At 41.7% G+C, this 22,254-nt stretch overlaps 1 protein-coding gene across 1 annotated transcript in view; it reads right to left on the bottom strand.

Annotated features, from left to right (window-relative positions):
- CLEC16A (C-type lectin domain containing 16A) overlaps window positions 1–22,254 on the bottom strand; it is a 182,067-nt gene that overhangs the window by 9,829 nt on the left and 149,984 nt on the right. Inside the window, exon 23 of the mRNA XM_039490309.1 lies at window positions 5,616–5,765. Within this exon, the coding sequence (XP_039346243.1) occupies window positions 5,616–5,765 (150 nt within the window). The remainder of the gene's footprint in view (window positions 1–5,615; window positions 5,766–22,254) is intronic.

Here is a 22,254-nt window from a genome sequence, read left to right as displayed (position 1 = left end):
GAGTCCAGCCCCCTGCCTTCACTAGCAGGACCAAGCACTGATTTTTGCCCCAGATCCCTAAGTGGCCCCCTCAAGGAGTGAACTCACAACTCTGGCTTTAGCAGGCCAATGCTCAAATCACTGAGCTATCCCTCCCCCCTTCAAGGAAGATCACAAGTATAACACCTGCTAGCAATGCATCTGACTTGTTCTGAATGTATTGTTTGCTCTTTCCCTCTAGGGACTTTCCTTTCTTCCAGTACACAACAACTTCTGCTTTTTCACTTCTAAGGAACAATCAGAGATATTGCAAGAGTTACATTTAACCCAGGGGTGGGCAAACTGCATCCGACCCTCCAGATGTTTTAATCTGGCCCTCGAGCTCCCGCCAGAGAGCGGGGTCACGGGCTTGCCCTTCTCCGTGTGTGCTGTGGCTTCTGGAAGCAGCAGCATGTCCCCCCTCCAACTTCTATGCGTAGGGGCAGCCAAGGGGCTCCGCACGCTGCCCCCATCCCAAGGGCTATCCCCGCAGCTCCCACTGGCCGGGAACCGTGGCAAATGGGAGCTGCAGGGGAAGCACCTGTGGACAGGGCAGTGTGCAGAGTCGCCTGGCCACGCCTCCATATAGGAGCCGGAAGAGGAACATGCCGCTGCTTCCGGGAGCTGCTTGAGGTAAGCACTGCCCAGATACTGCACTCCTGACCCCCTCCCGTGCCCCAACCCCCTACCCCAGCCCTGATCCCCCTCTTACCCACTCAACCCCTCGGTCCCAGCCCAGAGCACCTTCATACACCCCAAACCTCTCATCCCCAACCCCACCCCAGAACCCGCAACTCCAGCCTGAGCCCTCACCCCCTCCTGCACCCCAACCCCCAATTTCATGAGAATTCATGGCCCACCATACTATTTCCATACCCAGATGTGGCCCTCGGGCCCAAAAGTTTGCTCACCCCTGATTTAACCCTACAATTTTCTACACAAGGACTTAGACTTTTAAAGTTATAGCAACCTCTATGTCATGGAATATAACATTAGCTATCAGCGTGTCTAGTAGTATTAAGAGCTGGAAAAAGCTTAATTTATTCACAGAAAAATAGATAAATAACCACTGTCGTCTCCCTGTGACTAAAATATATGTAGTAGGTTTGCAATATACAAAACATTTAGTGACATCCCCCGTGAAGGAAAATACCATGGTTCTGTTTGATGTAAGCAGAAGTGATAGAAAGTAACTTTCACTGTATATTATTAAAAGTTTCTATAATGTCAGAAGTCTATTGCATCCACTGTTCACTTTTCCAGAGCACGCCAATCAGATTTCATGTTTTTTAAAATCTCTGCCTCTGGCAATGAGTACAGTTTGGAAGCTGAACTGAAAGTTTCACTTCATACACTGCAATTCTGGATAAGTGCTATAATTGGGCAGGTGTGGGGTTTCTAGTTTATTATGCAACTTTCAGTAATTTGGGCACATTATGCAAGTGTCCTGTTGGAAAATGTTTTTAACAGCTATTCAATGGGATAAAAATTTCCCAAGTATAATACATTTGAAATGTAGATTAACTATCAAAAGAGTCAGCATCAATAGTGCACAGAATTCCAAAAAAATGGGACTCTTTATGAAAGATGGAAAAAAATCAATAGCCTTTCAACTTGAGTTTTTAAAACAGCAAAAACAATTATATGTGTATCAGCATATTTTTTTGTCTAACTCCTTATATTAAAAAATTTATAGCAGCCTTTACAAAGATGAATGGAAAGAAACTTAAATAAGATCACTATGTGCAACAGAGATGAGCCAGGTGCAGTATAAACAGATTGCAGGTATCCTGCAAACCTACCCTTATGTGAATCAGCTCTGAGAAAAAACAGTTGCAGTGACCTTTCTCCTGGAATTGCTGCTCCTAGAAGGGGCACTTCCTGGAAGGGCACTATTATTTCTACAATTCAGGGTAAATCAATGCATTGCTTTTAAGAGTACAAATTTCAGAGGCAACACTTCCAGAAGTGAGGGCATTGAAAATGATTCCAGAAAGCTATTCAGGGGAAGATTAAGAGTCAAAATACCTTGCACCCAGAACCCTGGAGCTTTAGAATCTCCCCGTCTTGCAGGGTTATTCAGTGAAACTCAATGAGATCCTGTTTTTTGTTTTTTTTTAAATTAAGGATTTCTTCCTGCAGAACAGTAGAATTTTAAGGCTGCACCTGTGAACTAACCAGAACATGGGTTATGTTTAATGTGGGTAGCTCACTCAGTCTAAGTGATTTAGCAGAATTTCAAAGTGCAGACACTGAAAAACAATGTAGCTGTAACCATATCGGTCCCATGATCTTAGAGACATGAGGTAGGTGAGGTAATATCTTTTATTGTATCAACTTCTGTTGGTTAGAGAGGCAAGTTTTTCTGCCTGAAGAAGAATGCTGTGCGGCTTGAAAGTTTGTCTCTCTTACCAACAGAAGTTGGTCCACTAAAAGATATTGCCTCACCCATCTTGACACTGAAAAACAAACATTTCAAAACCTTACTCTGATATCTGTAGCCAACAATGAAAAGCTCCACCTGACTGAGCACTTTAAATTACAGGATAAAATAAATAAAAGTTTACTGGAAACAGCACACTGAATAAACAAATTTTGGAAAACTGTGAACTATGCCATTGGCTATACACTATCATCTTTCTATATTATTACACAGGGAAATATCTGCTTTGGATTAACTGGTTTGTTCATGGATGTCACAGCTGGTCACAAATAAAAGACATCTGCCTGTAATAAATAATACAACTCAAGGCAGAAATTCAGATACTTGAGTTTGGGGTGACCACGTGTAACCAGAAACCATTGTTTAATAGTATAAAATAAGGAAGTACTATATGAATGAAGAATGCTTTGTCTTGCTGCTGAAGGATTCCTTCTGACAGTGATAGAAGACCTACATTCAGGCTCTTTGGGTCTTCTCTTTTCGTCTGTACAGCATACAGAACAATGGGGCCTCAGGCACTACTGTAATGTGTGTAACAAAAAGTAATGTATGGTTCTTATTTTTTTCTCAGCCACCATTGACAAGAGTCAGATTGCACATTTACTTATGCCAGCTCATGGTCACACTAAGGATTCAAGTACAGCATATAGACATTAAATGGAATTTTTGGGTTGCATTCTCCTCAGCATATGTTTTCTAGCTATATAAATCTTGCATATGAGGCCATTTCAGACTGGAGTTTTTGAAAATCCTACCATCTCTTTATTCCCTCAATCCCCACATAGTTCTCTCTCTTTTGATAGATCCGATTTCAGCGATCACCAGCGAACAAGGACTGTGACACTCAGAAATGATAAATGTTTACAAGGTCATTTCAAAACTCTGAGTTTTAGTTTTAGTTTAGTACTTTGAATTTCGTATTTTGTTTTCTATCAAAATGGTGATGCAATGTATCCCTACATGTTGTAGATAGAGGTGGGGAAAAGGATTATATAGGCAATGATTTTTTGTGACTAATGAAAGAGTATTTTCATCTCTGACAAGATTATAATATACACTTTTCAAATACATGCCTTAACCACCAGTTAGGATGACGGTAGGGTGCTCTACATAGGGTGACACTCAATCTTAAAATGATGTAGGATGCTGCAGCCCACTTAAGTGGTACTTCTAGCAGGGAGAATAACCACCTGTGCTATGTGATCTGTACTGATTGCCAGGTTGTTTCTTAGTAAAGTTTATGTTTTGATTCTGACCTATAAAGCCCTAAGTGCTTTGGATCCTGGTGACCTTAGAGACAGCATTACTCCCCAGGTGACTACAAGGGTCATGATCATCAGAGATAATGGAGTTTACAGCTTCTTGGATAATGGCTGGCAACAGGCATTTTCAGAAGGGATCTAACTCACTTCTCTCCTTGACAGAATAGAGTCCAATCAGTTAAATGTATGAGAATTATGCAATCCCCCAGAGATTTTATTTGTGGCAGACTGAGAGAGCCTCTTGGAGTTTGATAAAAACACTTGACAGTATTTTATAAATACTCAGAAGCTTGAGAAGTGATTTTAGTCAGAACTAGTCATCTCAAAGCTAGGCTTTTTTTTGCTGTCCATTTCTTTGTAGAGTGATAGTTTAATGGACCTTCACTTTCTGACCATGTGGTAATTAAAGACAATCCGACACTGAAAAATTAAGCAACCTTTAAGATATGGCTTAAGGGCAAGTATGCAGGGTCTGTACCTTACGACCAAGTAGCAATGTAAACACACAATATATTATCTTTTACAAAGTTATATACTTTTTGACGATTTTTAATGCCACTTTATTGGTACTGGAGTACATAGTACTTCACGCAACTTAACTCATTCTGCTTCTGAAATGTTGATATAAGGTTGATATTACTACATTTTTTAGTGTTTACTAATTGGTTTAGAATTTCATAAGTGTGGATCATGGAATGCTTATCATAACCATCAAAAAAAAATCTCATTTTTAGAACACAGCCCCCTGCAATAAATTTAAATAGGTCTCTCTCAGGCTCCCCAAGGATGATAACAACAGAATGCCTCTGAGTTAAGATCAGAAAATGAAATGGCCACTCAAAATGGTAATCAGAATTGCAGGTGATTATCCACATTTCAAGCCTGGGAATGGCTGTCAAACTTGATTATTTTTTAAAAAACTATTCACCTCAATTTTCAAAACCAAAACTGGTTAAAGTGGAGCAAGTGCACAATGGAAGCATTTCAAGGAGAATCTTCTGCAGAATGACTTTCCTGCCTTGCCCCCAACTCTGTCTCAGCAGCTCTCTGACTCATGTATGTCAATGAATGGATTGATATAATGAATGTTCAGAATAAATGTCAGTATGGGATGTTCTACAAATACTTCACAAATAAAGGAAGAATGGAAAAGGAAGTCCTAACTGGGACTTCAAAAAGGAATCTCATTGTAAATATTCACATTAAGCACTTTTGCATAATGGCACCACTGTGATTTGCTGTGTGAAACCTTTGAAAGCACGTTACTATTGTCAGTCAGCATATGTGGAATGCATGTACTTGAGTATCCTCAAATGTCTGTTTAACCAAAACTCCATGTTAATCATGGCCCAACTTTTACCATGTAACAACCTAGAGACAACATGTGCTGAAATAGATCATGTTTGCCCTATAGATACAATACAAATATAACTGTCAGTTTTAAATAAAAAAAAGTGAGTCATTTTATTTTTAAAAATAAAAGGCACAACCACAAGCAGTGGTGTGTGGAAAAAACCATTCAGCTGCGTAAAGTTACACTGAGTGCAGAATCTCACACTTATTCACAGTGGCTCCAGCTGAAATAATGAGCTATAAATCTGCCATATTATAATTCCAGGTAAAACAAACTAGAGCAGACAACCTGCTAGCAGACAAAGAGAAAGCAGTAAAGGTGCATCTTTCAACCAGCATTCAAATCAACACTGACAATAGTAAAGTATCCACAGACTAAAGTAGTCCAGAAAGCTGAAAAGATCTTCACAATCTGTTTTGCAAAAACATTCAGCACAGTAAAAAAAGGTCTGAAACACGACTTACAATTTAACCCAATAAGTATTTATAAAATAAACTCGTGTGCACGCTGGATGCCAAGGCTGAAAACCGTGATTTACCTGACGGACTGTGTGCTGCAGAAGGAGTGGAAGTGGAGCTGGCAGTAACTGAATCACAGTGTCCAGTACTCCCACTGCCACTGGAAGAAGGAGATGGCGATGAAAGCGGTGACGGATTGGGCTGGTTTATACACTGGGCTACTGCAAAACCTACAAGACAAGACAATGAAATGTAATAACAGAAATAATTCAAGTTGGACAGTATGGTAAGGGCAGATTGGGAAAGGGTGAGAGGACAACAGTGCCTCACATTAGTGTTGATTCAATTCACTGACTGAAAGCAGCTACCTAAAGGTCACTTGCAGCTGAAAGGGCTGAGAAGCAAAGCGACATCTAACTGAAAAGTGTTACTTAAACTTGCAGGTGGACGATGGAAGACGGATGCAGAGATGCTTGGTAAGAGGCAGAAAATCAATTTGTGAAACAAAATGGACAGTGATCCAATGCATGCTTGAAAGCTATTGCCAAGTTTTAGTAAATACTGGGGGGCACAGATCAGCCTTCACGTTGCACTCCCTGTCAGAACCCGACCCGGCCCAAGTCGAGGAAGCTAATGATCCAACCAGCAGACCAAATTCCAGATGATGAATCCTGACTATGTGCCCCCTGAGGCACGCTGCGCAAAAGCTAAGTAGTAGAAAATACTGGCTTCAATAAATTCAAAGATGACCTGCCAAAAAGAGAGCTTTACTAAGGTTACACTGGAGACAGCTGTCTCTTTGTGAGGCTGAAAACCTGTATACCACTTCAGTGGAAAATCACCACCCTTGGGGAATATTATCAGTCAAACCAAATGCTGACATTAGATGTTTTTCCAGCTGTTTGAGAGACTTTCCCAAGTCAGAATACAGCAGAGTACTATATAATATCTGATCTTCTCAATTAACAATACTTTTAAAAGAAATGTAGTGTACAGATTCTATTATCAAAAAGAACGAGAAGTACTTTTGGCACCCTAGAGACTAACAAATTTGAGCATAAGCTTTCGTGGGCTAAAACCCCATTTCATTGGATGCATGCAGTGGAAAATAAAGTAGGAAGATTACTTACACACACACAAAATGGGTGTTGCCATACCAACTCTAATGAGACTAATCAATTAAGGTGGGCTATTGCTATATAATTAGGCAGGACAAAAGTATTTGAAGAGCAACTAGCAAAAGAAAAACTAACAGCAACTTTTTTTTTTTTTAAACAGTAATAAATCACCAGGACCAGACAGTATTTACTCAAGTGTTCTCAAGGAATTCAAATATGAAATTACAGAACTACTAACTGCAGTATATAACCTATCATTTAAATTAGTTTCTGTACAAGATGACTGGAGGATAGCTAATGTAATGCTAATTTTTAAAAAAGGGGCTCCAAAGGTGATCCTGGTAATTACAGGCCGATAACCCTAACTTAAGTACCAGGCAAATTAGTTGAAACTATAGTAAAGAACAGAATTATCAGTCACATAGATGAACACAATATGTTGGAGGAAAAGTCACAGATTTTCTGAAGGGAAATTATGCCTTGCCAAGCTATCAGAATTCTTTGAGCGTGTCAACAAACATGTGGACAAGAGTGATCCAGTTGATATCACATACTTGGACTTTCAGAAAGCCTTTGACAAGGTCCCTCACCAATGGCTCTTAAGCAAAGTAAGGAGTCATGAGATAAGAGGGAAAATCCTCTCATGGATCTTTGTAACCAGTTAATAGATAGGAAACAAAGGGTAGGAATAAAAGGTCAGTTTTCACAAGGCAGAGAGGTAAATGTGGGGTCCCCCAAGGATCTGTACTGGGACTAGTGCAGTAAGTGATCTGAAGAAGGGGTAAATAGTAAGGTAGCAAAGTATGCAGATGATACAATATTACTCAGTTAAGTCTAAAACTGACAGTGAAGAGTTACAAAGGGATCTCACAAAACTGGGTGATTGAATTTCATCTGCCATTTTGTTGCCCTGTGTTGATAAATGCAAAGTAATGCACACTGGAAAACACAATTCCAACTATACATACAAAATGATGAGCTCTAAATTAGCTGTTACAACTCAAGAAAGATCTTGGTGTCATTGTGGACAGTTCTTTGAAAACCATCTGCTCAGCATGCAGCAGCAGTCAAAAAAAGTGAACAGAATGCTAGGAACCATTAGGAAATGGGGCCGGCTCCAGGTACCAGCGCAGGAAGCAGGTGCTTGGAGAGGCCAATGGATAAGGGCGGCATGTCCGGGTCTTCGGTGGCAATTCAGCAGCGGGTCCCTCAGTCCCTCTTGGAGGGAAGGACCGGCTGCTGAACTGCTGCCGAAGAATGAAGCAGCGCAGGAGAGCTGCCGCCAAAGTGCTGCCGATTGCAGCTTTATCTTTTTTTTTTTTCTCTTCGCCGCTTGGGGCGGCAAAAAAGCTGGAGCCAGCCCTGTTAGGAAAGGGATAGATAATAAGACAGAAAATATGACAATGCCATTATATAAATCAATGGTACATCCACACCTTGAATACTGTGTGCAGTTCTGGTTGCCGTATCTCAAAAAAAAAAAAAGACTTATCAGAGTTGGAAAACATACAGAGACTGGGAGTGTTCATCTTAGAAAAGAGACAGCTAAGGGGGGGATATGTTAGAGGTCTAATAAATCATGAATGGTGTTCAGAAAAAGTAGTACATACTCCTTCACATAGTACAAGAACCCAGGGTCACCCAACAAAATGTATAGGTTTAAAACATACACAAGGAAGTACTTCTACATACAATGCACAGTCAACCTGCGAAACTCATTGCCAGGGGATGTTGTGAAGGACAAAAGTATACTCGAGTTACAAAAAGATAAGTCCAATGGAGAAAAGATCCCTCAATGGTTATAAGCCAAGATTATCAGGGATGCAACATAAAGACACAAGAGCCATTTTTCTTCAAAGACAGATGGCTTTGCAGCTATATACAAGTTGTTCAGCTAATGTTATTGTTTCCTCAGCTTCAGCATCTATAATTAAAGAGGTTTATACATTTAAAGGACAGAAAGGATTGTTAGACCTCCTGCACAAATCAGGCCACAGCATTGCACCAATCATATTTGCTGTGGAGGGACCTAGTCTTTCCTACTATGCAAAGGAACATGGATATTGTATTCTGAGATTGCTTGAACTGATTTGTTCAGAAGGGTGGACAACCGTGTTTGTTTCTCCACTTCCAACTCTTCAGAATGACTTGCATGAAATTGATTATGAAACAGTTCTATGTGACAGCCACACTGCTGCTGAATAGGTTGAAAGAATGAAGAATAATGTTCTGCAGGGTGCTGCAAAAGATTTCAGTTGAAGCCCATAATTATACTGCACAGTTTTTTAAAGGGATAAGTATATACTCATTATTAAGCAAAAGCTTATTCACTCTTCATGCCAACTCAGTATCAGAATACTGCCATCTTGTCCGTTTCTAATTCCTATGCTCACACAACCATAATTTATCTGAAACTTCATATTGATCAGCTCGCATTCCAATGCTCAGTCCACCCCACACCAATTGTTTTGTAAATATTCTCAAATATTTTGTCCAGTCCAGATTTGAATGACTAGCAATGAGGCTTCCACTACTTCCTTATTCTCTATAGTCTGATACAAGAGATTTAGGGATTTTTTTTCTGTTATTCAGAAAATGTGATATGTACTGTTTCCAAGCAATGTGTACGCTGAATGCTATATATAGGAACTGCCAAGCAATAGTTGCTGGAGCATCTATGATTCTAAGAAATCCCCAAAAGATTACTGTAGCCTGTAGATAACTCTGACAAATCAATTTAAGGGTTCCAAATTCTAGATTTTTTTTAAAAAAAGTCACATGATATTTTAATCACTGAATAATGTCATTTTCTAACCCATTTTCATAAAGATCCAGTGAAGTGGTATCCACACGATGTCATGTAGTGCTCCTGCTGCTGCCTTTTTAAAAAAAAAAACAAATAAACCCCACCAGGTCTAGATAACACAACATTTAACATAAAGTCAATATAGACTGGTTTTCAAAGGTGCTGAATATCTCTTGTTCCTAGTGATTGCAGTGGGATTTGTGGATGCTGAGCACTTAAGGAAATCTGGGTATTAGCAAATAAAGGAAAAGATATTTCAGCTTACTGTTCAGTATATAGTCCCACATAATAGGGTATGGTAGAAAACATAACATAACTTTGCTTCTACAACTCACGTACACCTCCACTACAGTATCGTTCCTTTCCCATCTCACTCTATTATATGTCAGTCAGTCTCCACTCTGTAAATGTCTCCAGAACAATTTGTAATAGATGAATATTCAACTTAATGTTTCAGAAGAATTATTATTTGTTAAAATAATAGTGCTTGCTGTGGTACAAGACACAAAACTGAGGCAATGCATAAGACCAAACCTTACAGGAAAACAACTTTGGTTTTGGTTGGCTTGGTTTACTTCTGTAAGCATTATGAAAAGGAGTCTTAAGGATGGGGAGGGCAGGAGCAAGCTTCCTCAATATTTACCTAAACCTGCTTCTTGGCATAGCAGGCTCCCCTGAAGACTAGTCAAGTTTCCTTGGAAACCTATCCACAAAGTCATTGCTAGTTGAACCAACAGTCATTCCTACTCTCATGGGCAGTAGGCATTGCAGCTGTAGAGATTTATTTCCAGTTAACAGCAGCTTAGATCTTGGAGAAATGTTATCATGGGGAAAGAGGAAGCTAAATGGAACTATGCAGTTGCTCATCTGAAGGTGACTCAACGTCTGTTGGTTAGGGACACAATTTCCTGCTATTATGGTGGCATGTATGGGGAGGGGTTAAATGTCGAGGAACTTCCTGCTCCTTAATACCACAGCACGAGGTGCCCTGAGATAGATCAGGTTGCTTAGATCAGTGGTTCTCAACCAGGGGTATGCGTACCCCTGGCGGTATTCAGAGGTCTTTCGGGGGTACATCAACTCATCTAGATATTTGCCTAGTTTTACAACAGGCTACATAAAAAGCACAGCGAGGTCAGTACAAATACAAATTTCATAGACTATAATTTGTTTATACTGCTCTATACACTACATAAGAATATAAGAATGGCCATCTTGGGGCAGACCAAAGGTCCATCTAGCCCAGTATACTGTCTTCTGACAGTGACCAATGCCAGGTGCCCCAGAGGGAATTAACAGAACAGGTAATCAAGTGATCCATCCTCTGTCACCCATTCCCAGCTTCTGGCAAACAGAGGCTAGGGACACCATCCCTTCCCATCCTGGCTAATAACCATTGATGGAATATTCTCCATGAATTTATACTGTACACTGAAATGTAAGTATAATATTTATAATTATAAAATAAATCAACTGGAATATATGGTGAAAATGAGAAAGTAAGCACTTTTTCCGGAATAGCATGCTGTGACACTGTTGTATTTTCTTATGTCTGATAAGTTTTTAAGTGAGGTGAAACTTGGGGAGTATACAAGACAAATCAGACTCTTGAAAGTGGTCCAGTAGTCTGGAAAGGTTGAGAGCCACTGTCTTAGCTTGATGATAGAATGGAAACCAGAAGTTTTCTAGCCCCTATGCGTATTTTCGTATGGTAAGCTTGTGGCCCTTTGCATGGAAAGGTGACTGTACACAGGCACTTTAATCCTTTTCAAAGTAAATACGATGCCCATAAAAAACAGAGGTTTACTGAGTAACATTCTATTCCAAAAGTTAATCACCTCCTATACTCTCAGTATTGTATAATCATTTATATTCCATTTTACTTAAACTTAAGAGGTAATTAAGAAAAAGAAAATTGGGAAGATGATCTAGAACTGTGGCCTTTTAAAGCAAAACAGAAATTAATCTAAGAGTCTATGATACATAGGTTACCATTGGTGTACACAGTATTTACATTTTTCTGTACAGAGCAATGTGAGTTCCTGCAAAAAATGTGCAGGCCTGGACTAGGGTTTGTGCACATGACAAAACGTCTGTATATATTCGCTATACTGGTTTCTCACACATTCTGTTTTATTTTTGTTATTAAAAAAGTGTCTGTATTCATATATATTTAAAAAACAAGCATTGAGAAACAAAGGAGCTCAAATTCGGATAACAGTTGCTTTAAAAAATTGTTGTGTTGCCTGGGAGCAATTCCTCCTAATTCAGTATAGATCATGCAAACATTCTTTACATATGATAAAGAAGTTTGAAAATGTCTATGCTTCATAAACTAAATTAGAAATATGCTGGAATATTTAGAGCCACCTTAGTAACTTGAAACTAAAATTAGAAATACAAATTTCATAACTATCAGTGTGTTGCAATTATTATGTCAGCAACTTGATCATGTGACACCACACTCAGCAGGGATATCCACCTTCAGCTGTAGAGATGTGATAAATGGCACTCATTATGCACCTTTGAATGCCTCCACCTGCACTCTGCCTACTAATCCCTCCTGCCAAAACTACTATTTGCATTTCAAACATCTCAGTAGCTTTCAGATAGCTGACTTTTTTAAACAAGTGGTATAGCAGCATTTCTTCCTTTCCTTCTAACATGGATTTCCCCCTAAGCTTATTATTTTTTTAAAAAAAGGTTTCTAAAAAAGTATTAATCCTCAGTCCCTCTGAGCATTGTGCTCAGAGTTAGACTCACAGGAATAGGCAGCCTCCCTTTACAGGTAGAGACTTGTGTTGAATAGAATGAGGGCAGTGAATGAGATATTATGAGAACAGGCTGGGTTCCATCCAGGTAGATCATGGGTTCGAGCAGCTGATGGAGCAATGGCAAGCAGTGGCTGAAGGGGAATGCCCAGGAGTACAGGGGGAAGCAGGGGCTAAGGCCAGTGAGGGGGGACTGCCAGATGAGGAATATGGGCAGTGGAAGCATGTGACCGTGAGAAGCAGGAAGGGGAAAAGGAGAGCCAGTGAGGGAGAAATAGAGCTAAGGAACAGGTTTGAAGGTTTGGAGAATGAGGAAGGGGTACAGCAGGTGGTAGCTGACGGTGGGAGGGCAAGGAAAAAGAGAAGAGTGGCTAGTCCGATAGAAAGAGGGGAGGAGTCGATGGAGGCAGCACCAAGTTTGGGCCCAGGGAGGATGCAGGATGGTTTAAGGGGAACCACAAGGGATGATAGGAATGGAAGGAGCTTGCAACCAGGGGGGACGGAGGATAGGTTAGAGGACCGCACTGTCCCCAGGCAAAGGCAGGTCTATCTGATTGGGGATTCCATACTGAGAAGGTTGGACAGGCCTGTGACCAGGGCCGATCCAGAGAACAGAAGGGTGTGCTGTCTACCGGGCGCTAAAATACGGGATGTGGACCTGAGGTTGAAAAGGATCCTAAGAGGAGCAGGTAAGAACCCGTTGATCATCCTTCATGTAGGAACGAATGACACGGCTAGATTCTCGCTAGAGAGGATCAAGGGAGACTATGCCAGGTTGGGTAAGACGCTCAAGGAAATTGAGGCTCAGGTGATCTTCAGTGGGATTCTACCAGTCCCTAGGGAAGGGCGCCAAAGGGGTGACAAGATCGTGACGATAAATAGTTGGCTGAGGGAGTGGTGTTACAAGGAGGGCTTTGGGATGTATGGGCACTGGGAGGCTTTCGGGGACAGAGAACTGTTCTCACGGGATGGGCTCCACCTAAGTAGGGAAGGAAGTAGAATTCTAGGAGGGAGGCTGGCTCATCTGATTAAAAGAGCTTTAAACTGGACATTGGGGGGAGACGGTTGGGAGAGGTCCAGGTACTCTCCACGCCAAATTTATACATTGAGAGTGAGAACAACAGGATAACAACAGATATAGTCAGAGGGGGAGGGTTAGGTATAAGGAAGAGGGGGGGGGATGGATACTAGACCGACAGGTCATACTGGTAGTACTGTGTCCCTACCAAGTTGGGTGAAAAGGGTGAGAGGAGCCAAACAGCAAAAATTAGGATGTTTGTTCACCAATGCGAGAAGCTTAGGTAACAAAATGGAGGAACTGGAGCTCCTGGTCCAAGAATTGAAACCGGATATCGTAGGAATAACCGAAACATGGTGGAACGGTAGCCATGACTGGAGTACAGGTATGGAAGGGTATGTGCTGTTTAGGAAAGACCGAAACAAAGGTAAAGGTGGGGGAGTAGCATTGTATGTCAATAATGAGGTGAAATGTAACGAAATAACTAGCAATGCAATGGATAATACGGAGTCTGTTTGGGCAATGGTGACATTGGGGAAGAAAACTACTAGAGCGTCCCCTGGGAGTGATTGGGGTGTGCTATAGACCGCCGGGATCTAGCCTGGATACGGATAGAGAGCTCTTTAATGTTTTTAAGGAGGTAAATACTAATAGGAACTGTATGATCATAGGAGACTTTAACTTCCCGGATATAGATTGGGAAACAAATGCTAGTAATAATAATAGGGATCAGCTTTTCCTAGACGTGATAGCTGATGAATTCCTTCATCAAGTAGTTGCTGAACCGATGAGGGGGGGATGCCATTTTAGATCTGATTTTGGTGAGTAACGAGGACCTTGTTGAGGAAATAGTTGTAGGGGACAACCTTGGCTCGAGTGATCATGAGCTAATTTGTTTCAAAATAAATGGAAGGATAAACAAAATTGCATCTGAGACTAAGGTTTACAATTTCAAAAGGGCTAACTTTACTAAATTAAGGCGACTAGTTAGGGAAGTGGATTGGACTAACATATTTAGGGATCTAAAGGCGGAGGACGCCTGGGGTTACTTCAGGTTGAAGTTGCAGGAGCTGTCAGAGGCCTGTATCCCGAGAAAGGGAAAACAGTTCGTAGGTAGCAGTTTTAGACCGAGCTGGATGAGCAAGCGTCTCAGAGGGGTGATTAAGAAAAAACAGAAAACGTACAAGGACTGGAAAATGGAAGGGATCAGCAAAGAAACCTACCTTATTGAGGTCAGAGGGTGTAGGGAAGCAGTGAGAAAGGCAAAGAGCCGGGTGGAGATGGACTTAGCGAAGGGGATTAAAACCAATAGCAAAAGGTTTTTTAGCCATATAAATAGGAAGAAAACCAAGAAGGAAGAAGTGGGACCGCTTAAAACTTTAAACGGAGTGGAGATTACGGATAATCTTGGCATGGCACAATATCTAAACGAATATTTTGCCTCGGTCTTTAATGAGGTTAATGAAGGGCTAAGGAATAGTGGTAGAGGGACTGACGGGAATGAAGATATGGGGGTAGACATTACGGTATCTGAGGTAGAAGCCAAACTTGAACAGCTTAACGGAAGTAAATCAGGGGGCCCGGATAATCTTCATCCTAGAATATTAAGGGAATTGGCGAGTGAAATTGCAAGCCCGTTAGCGATGATTTTTAATAAATCTCTAAACTCGGGGGTTGTACCGTTTGACTGGAGATTAGCTAATATAGTTCCTATATTCAAGAAGGGGAAAAAAAGTGACCCAGGTAACTACAGGCCTGTTAGTTTAACATCTGTAGTATGCAAAGTCATGGAAAAAATTTTAAAGGAGAGAGTGGTTACGGACCTTGAGGCCGATGGCAACTGGGACAAATTACAGCATGGTTTTACGAAAGGTAGATCGTGCCAAACCAACCTGATCTCCTACTTTGAGAAAGTAACAGATTTTTTAGACAAGGGAAATGCGGTGGCTCTAATATATCTTGATTTCAGTAAGGCGTTTGATACGGTACCGCATGAGGAATTACTGGTTAAATTGGAAAAGATGGGGATCGAAATGAAAATCCAGAGGTGGATAAGGAGCTGGTTAAAGGGGAGACTGCAGAGGGTCGTATTGAAGGGTGATCTGTCGGGTTGGAGGGGGGTTACCAGTGGAGTTCCTCAAGGTTCGGTTTTGGGTCCGATTTTATTTAATCTATTTATCGCTGACCTCGGAACCAAAAGTAGGAGTGGGCTGATAAAGTTTGCGGATGACACCAAGTTGGGAGGTATTGCCAATTCGGAAAAGGATCGGGATATCCTCCAGGGAGATTTGGATGACCTTGTAAACTGGAGTATTAGTAACAGGATGAAATTCAATAATGAGAAGTGTAAGGTTATGCATTTAGGGATGACTAACAAGAATTTTAATTATAAGCTGGGGACGCACCAGTTGGAAGTAACGGAGGAGGAGAAGGACCTAGGAGTCCTGGTTGATCGTAGGATGACTATGAGTAGGCAATGTGATGTGGCCGTTAAAAAAGCTAATGCGGTCTTGGGATGCATTAGGCGAGGTATTTCTAGTAGAGATAAGGAGGTGCTAGTCCCATTATATAAAGCGTTGGTGAGACCTCATTTGGAGTATTGTGTGCAGTTTTGGTCTCCCATGTTTAAGAAGGATGAATTCAAACTGGAACGGGTACAAAGAAGGGCCACTAGAATGATCCGAGGAATGGAAAGCCTGTCGTATGAAAGGAGACTTGAGGAGCTCGGTTTGTTTTCCTTAACCAAAAGAAGGATAAAAGGAGATATGATTGCACTCTTTAAATATATCAGAGGGATAAATACCAGGGAAGGAGAGGAATTATTTCAGCTCAGTGCTAATGTGGACACGAGGACAAACGGATATAAATTGTCAGTCAGGAAATTTAGGCTTGAAATTAGACAAAGGTTTCTAACCATCAGAGGAGTGCAATTCTGGAACAGCCTAGCGAGAGAAACGGTGGGGGCGAAGGACCTCCATGACTTTAAGATTAAGCTGGATAAGTTTATGGAGGGGATGGTATGATAGGATAATGGGTTTAGTCAATAGGTCAATAACGTGCCACACTGGTAATTAGTACAAAGGGTCAATGTTGGGATATTGTTAGCCTTTTCCAGAGGGTCTGGCTGGAGAGTCTTGCCCACATGCTCGGGGTTCAGCTGATCGCCATATTTGGGGTCAGGAAGGAATTTTCCTCCAGGGTAGATTGGCAGTGGCCCTGGAGGTTTTTCGCCTTCCTCCGAAGCATGGGGCAGGGGTCGCTTGCTGGTGGATTATCTGCTACTTGAAGTATTTAAATCATGATTTGGAGCATTCAACAGCAGAGTCAAGGGAGAGAATTAGTTCAGGAGTGGGTAGATCGGCTTATGTGGCCTGCATCTTGCAGGAGGTCAGACTAGATGATCATAATGGTCCCTTCTGATCTTGAATTCTATGATTCTATGTTCTGAACAGATATTCCTTCTTAGCCCTGGTCTACCCTACGTGTTTAGGTCGAATTTAGCAGCATTAGATTGATTTAACCCTGCACCCGTCCACACGACGAAGCCATTTTTGTCAACTTAAAGGGGTCTTAAAATCAATTTTTGTACTCCTCCCCAATGAGGCGATTAGCGCTGAAATCGACATTGCCGGGTCCAATTTGGGGTAGTGTGGACGCAATTCAATGGTATTGGCCTCCGAGAGCTATCCTAGAGTGCTCCATTACAACCGCTCTGGACAGCACTTTCAACTCAGATGCACTAGCCAGGTACACAGCAAAAGTCCCAGGAAATTTTGAATTTCATTTCCTGTTTGGCCAGTGTGGTGAGCTCATCAGCACAGGTGACCATGCAGTCCCAGAATTGCAAAAGATCTCCAGCATTGACCAAATGGGAGATACTGGATCTGATCGCTGTTTAGGGAGACAAATCTGTGCTATCAGAACTCCGTTCCAAAAGACAAAATGCCAAAATATTTGAAAAAAAATCTCCAAGAGCATGATGGACAGAGGCTACAATAGGGACCCGCAGCAGTGGCTAGCGCAGAGAAGGCGGCGAAAAAATGCACTTGTGATGAAATGTTCTCTGAGCTATACAGTCCTCTCACACTGAAAGAGCTCAGCAGAATGTGTGGAGGCAAACAATGTCAGAGTCCAGGACAGCAGAAAATGAACAAGAGGAGAGGAGGAATGAACGAACTGAGAGGTGGCAGGATCAAGATGAGAGGTGGTGGGATCAAGATGAGAGGAGGCAGGATGCAATGCTGAGGCTACTGGGGCATCAAACTGATATGCTCCGGCATCTGGTGGAGCTGCAGGAAAGGCAGCAGGAGCACAGACCGCTGCTGCAGCCCTTATGTAACTACCTGCCCAAGTTCCATATCCCCAAGTTCCATATCCTCCTCACCCAGATGCCCAAGAATGCGGGGGAAAGGGGCTCCAGGCACCCAACCGCTCCACCCCAGAGGACTGCCCAAGCAACAGAAGGCTGGCATTCAATAAGTTTTGAAGTGCAGTGTGGCCTTGTACTTTCCTCCTCCACCAGACCGCCTGGTGCTCCCCTCCTCCTCCACCCCTCCCGGGCTCCCTTGGCAGTTATCCCCCATTTGTGTGATGAATTAATAAATAATGCATGATTTTGAAACAATAATGACTTTATTGCCTCTGCCAGCGGTGATGGAAGGGGGGAGGGTGGTTGGCTTACAGGGAAGTAGAGTGAATCAAGGGGGCGGGTTTTCATCAAGGAGAAATGAACAGAACTATCACACCGTAGCCTGGCCAGTCATGAAACTGGTTTTCAAAGCTTCTGATGTGCAGTGTGCCCTTCTAATCGCCCTGGTGTCTGGCTGCATGTAATCAGTGGCCAGGCAATTTGCCTCAACCTCCCACCCCACCATAAACGTCTCCCCCTTACTCTCACAGATAGCACACAGCAAGTGGCAATAACAATTGGAATATTGGTTTTGCTGAGGTCTAACCAAGTCAGTAAACTGCGCCAGCGCGCTTCTAAACATCCAAATGCACATTCTACCACCATTCTGCACTTGCTCAACCTAAAGTTGAACAGCTCCTTACTACTGTCCAGGGTGCCTGTGTATGGCTTCATGAGCCAAGGCATTAAGGGGTAGGCTGGGTCCCCAAGGATAACTATAGGCATTTCAACGTTCCCAACAGTTATTTTCTGGTCTGGGAAGTAAGACCCTTCAAACAGACCAGAGTTCCTGAAGATGCGAGCGCCATGTACCTTTCCCGGCCATCCCATGTTGATGTTGGTGAAACGTCCCTTGTGATCCACCAGTGCTTGCAGCACCATTGAAAAGTACCCCTTGTGGTTTACGTACTGGCTGCCAAAGTGGTCTGGTCCCAGGATAGGATATGGGTTCCTTTTATCGCCCCACCACAGTTAGGGAATCCCATTGCAGCAAAGCCATCCACTATGACCTGCACATTTCCCAGAGTCACTACCCTTGATAGCAGCAGCTCAGTGATTGTGCTGGCTACTTGGATCACAGCAGCCCCCACAGTAGATTTACTTCATGGCACCAGGAGAGCAGAGTTGCAGCGGAAGTGGTGTTTGGATGACGATGGTTAGCAGTCCTACTGCACCATCTGCTGAAAGCAGTAAGGCATCCGCATGGAAAAAAGGTGCAAAACGATTGTCTGCTGTTGCCTTCACGGAGGGAGGGGCGATCGATGACATGTACCCCCAAACCACTCACGACAATGTTTTTGCCCCATCAGGCAGTGGGGGCTAAACCCAGAATTCCAATGGGCAGCGGAAACTGCGGGATGGCTACTCACAGTGCAATGCTCCAAAAGTTGACGCTTAGCCACGGTAGTGTGGATGCACTCTGCCGATTTAATGCGCTTAGTGGGGACACACACAATCGACTGTATAAAATCGCTTCCTAAAAATCGACTTTTATAAATTTGACCTAATTTCGTAGTGTAGACATACCCTTAGACAGATCACCAAAAAAGATACTGCTTGGCAAAAGCCTGTCTTAATCAACTTCAAGAAAGTGTTGGCTAGTTTCCACAGAGAGACTAGAAGCTATGGGAGACCAGCAAGCTGATCAAACATAAGGAGTTTACATGATGAAGTAGATATGCTGTAAAGTCAGATACAGGCCTTGGTGAATAGTTCAATATTGTGACTTAAGTTAGACAAAGGTGTGTGTTATCATCAATCCTCTTTGCAATTGATTGGGTGATGAAGCAGGCAACAAAAAGCATTCTGGACATTGTAAAATGGTTTAGCAGATATGAGTTACACAACCTTGACTTTGCCAACATCACTGCTCTACTAAGCATGATGTGGAACTGAATGACTGCCCTTGTATTAGAGCGAAGCAGCAAAAATTGGACTGAAAGTAAATGCAAAGAAAGTGATCATCATGAAGGACACTGGACAGGTAGAAGAGTTTTATCATCTGGGGAGCATGATGACATCTGAAGGTATTGGATGATTAGGAAGATTAGGATTATAGAAGATTAGGAAACAACACTTTTGGAAGGATGAACATCATCTGGTCAAATGGAAGTCTCCACATCAAACAAAAGGTCAGATTATATCATGCAATAATACTGAACCCACTACTACACAGAAGAGAGACTTGGACAATGACAGTGGCTAACAAAGAGAGACTGGAGGCTGCTCATCACAGATGGCTGAGGAATATATTATAAATTTATGGGGAAAAACACAACAAACGGGAGAGTAAGGGAGCTGACAAGTCACATCATGTTACACAATATCATCAAAGAAAGAAGGCTTAGGTGGTTGGGATATATACACCATATGGAAGATGGGAGACATGACAAGCAATCATTAAACTGGGTACCCAAGGGAGGAAAGAGAAAGCAAGGAAGGCCAAAAAAGAACTGGGAGAAGACACTGACAGAGGATACTGAATGCACTGGCATCACTGCGGAAGAAGTATCACAGTTAGGAACTGGACTGCCCAACGTTTCAGCGCCAGAGGAGGAACAAAGGTCTAAGGTAAGGTGCGCTCCTTTTAGTTAGAGGCTAGTCATATTAGGGTTGTGGATTCTCTAAGGATAGGACTACTCTGCAACCATCTGTTTTAACTGCCTCTCCTGTAGATATACCCAACCTAGCCATGTACCAAATAGCAATGAAGCTGGAGCAGCAAGGGCTTCATCATGGGCCATACAAGTGGGACTGTGGACACTTTCTCAGGTGGCTAGCTGGCACTCAAGCCCATAGTGCTGCAGCTTCATTCCTAGATTAAAGTTAGCTCAGGTATGTCTACATGTGCCGCAATCGTATCTCTGTATAGACATACTTTTGTTTGTTTGTTGTTTCTGACATGATCCCTGAATTTATGATTCTGTATTAAACATAAATTAAGCAATTTGATATTTCAATTTCCTATTGACAGACACTTTGTTTTGAGAACTGAATTTCTTGTTTTTTAATTAGCCCACAAAGCAGAACATGAAATGACTAGTGCTTCCCTCACTAAACATTTTATCAGTACTTTAGTTGGAGACTTAAAGGTAAGATAAATTAATAGTTCCAATGTTATGCAAAAATACAGACATACTAAATGGTTAATTTGTTTCCATCATTTGTATATACCATAATAAATTTAGTGTTGCTCAGTGTAAACATTTATCACTGTACAAATACGTTGTTGCAACATACAAGATACCATAGTAAAGTCCACATGGAATACTATGGTGAAATCCTGGCCCTACTGGAGTGAATGACAAAACTTCCATTGGCTTCTTTAGGACCAGCATTTCACTCTATGCATTTGGGCTTTGATTTTCCCTCTGCTTAAAGGGAATTAGGTCACCTAATCTGATTGATTTTCCATGGAAATTGAGTGCCTGATTCTCTTAGGCATCTTTGAAAATCCCAGCCTAAATTTTAAAAAATTACATCCATTGTAATGAGATGGAAAATTAAAATAATTCTCTCTTGGATTCACTCAAGCTTTTGCAGTTCGAGACTGCTTTTTAACTAGGGCTGCTTACAGGGGTGCTGGAACAATTTGTATAGTGGGGCCATTGAACCGAACTGTAAACCCTATACGTGATGGAAACCACTTCAAGCCAAGGGGTGTGGCAGCACCCTTAGTTCCAGCACCTACGGTTGCTTACATAAATATTTCAATTTAAATCACGGTCTGGCACTTGGAATGGAAAGAAACAATTTATTAAGCTCCTAAGGAAACATGTAAGTGCAGACATGATAACTTAATATATATTTACTTTACTTAGCAGCAGGTAGTCTTAAAGTAACTTAATGTTAAGTAATGAGAAAGTTAATACCTATCATACCAACATGCTATTTCAGACCTACATGGAGCTTGTTGCAGGGCTGGGGACTTGGTTCTTAGTTGGCTCTGGAGACTGTGTTTGTACTTTTCTATTTAAATAAGTTTTTGAATTTCATTTGCTGTACTTCTAAATTTCATTGTTACAATACATAAATCCACCATAAAGTCTCATATCACATGCCATGATATTCCTACAATATCTCCTATGACTTTGTTCCATAATTCCCAGAAAAATCTTCTGACTTAACCACAATCTTTCATTTTAGGATACAGCGCCATTCCTGGCTCCATTTTAAAGGATCTATGGAGAGCATGGTAGTAACAGTAAAGATTATGAAGTGTGTCTATACTCATATAGCTCAATGTTTGCACACTATTCTGTCCATCTCATTAAGACCACACACCTATCCACTGTGGAAGAATTACAGAGCCATATCAGGATTTTCTGGTATTTTAAGTCAATGTTCATTAAGTCTCACATCAAAATCTGTTTTAAAAATGTGCACATAAACATAGTAGAATATACCTATTTTAGAGGGGGGGAAAAACTGTGTAGTAAGCAGCTATCTATACTGTAAAACACACGATTTATTTATGTTTGTTTCAGAAACCAAACTGATTGATCTTCCACAATCTTTTAGATGAATTAACAAACTGAGGCTGCACACAATGGCGCCTGATGGTTTATGTGAAGGGAACCACAAACTGAACTACTTCA

The sequence above is a fragment of the Mauremys reevesii genome, linkage group 10 (genome assembly GCF_016161935.1).
Source record: "Mauremys reevesii isolate NIE-2019 linkage group 10, ASM1616193v1, whole genome shotgun sequence".
In the NCBI taxonomy this organism is placed as follows: domain Eukaryota; kingdom Metazoa; phylum Chordata; order Testudines; family Geoemydidae; genus Mauremys; species Mauremys reevesii.
The sequence above is the reverse complement of the archived record's forward strand: the minus strand, read 5'-3'. Positions and strand labels throughout refer to the sequence as shown.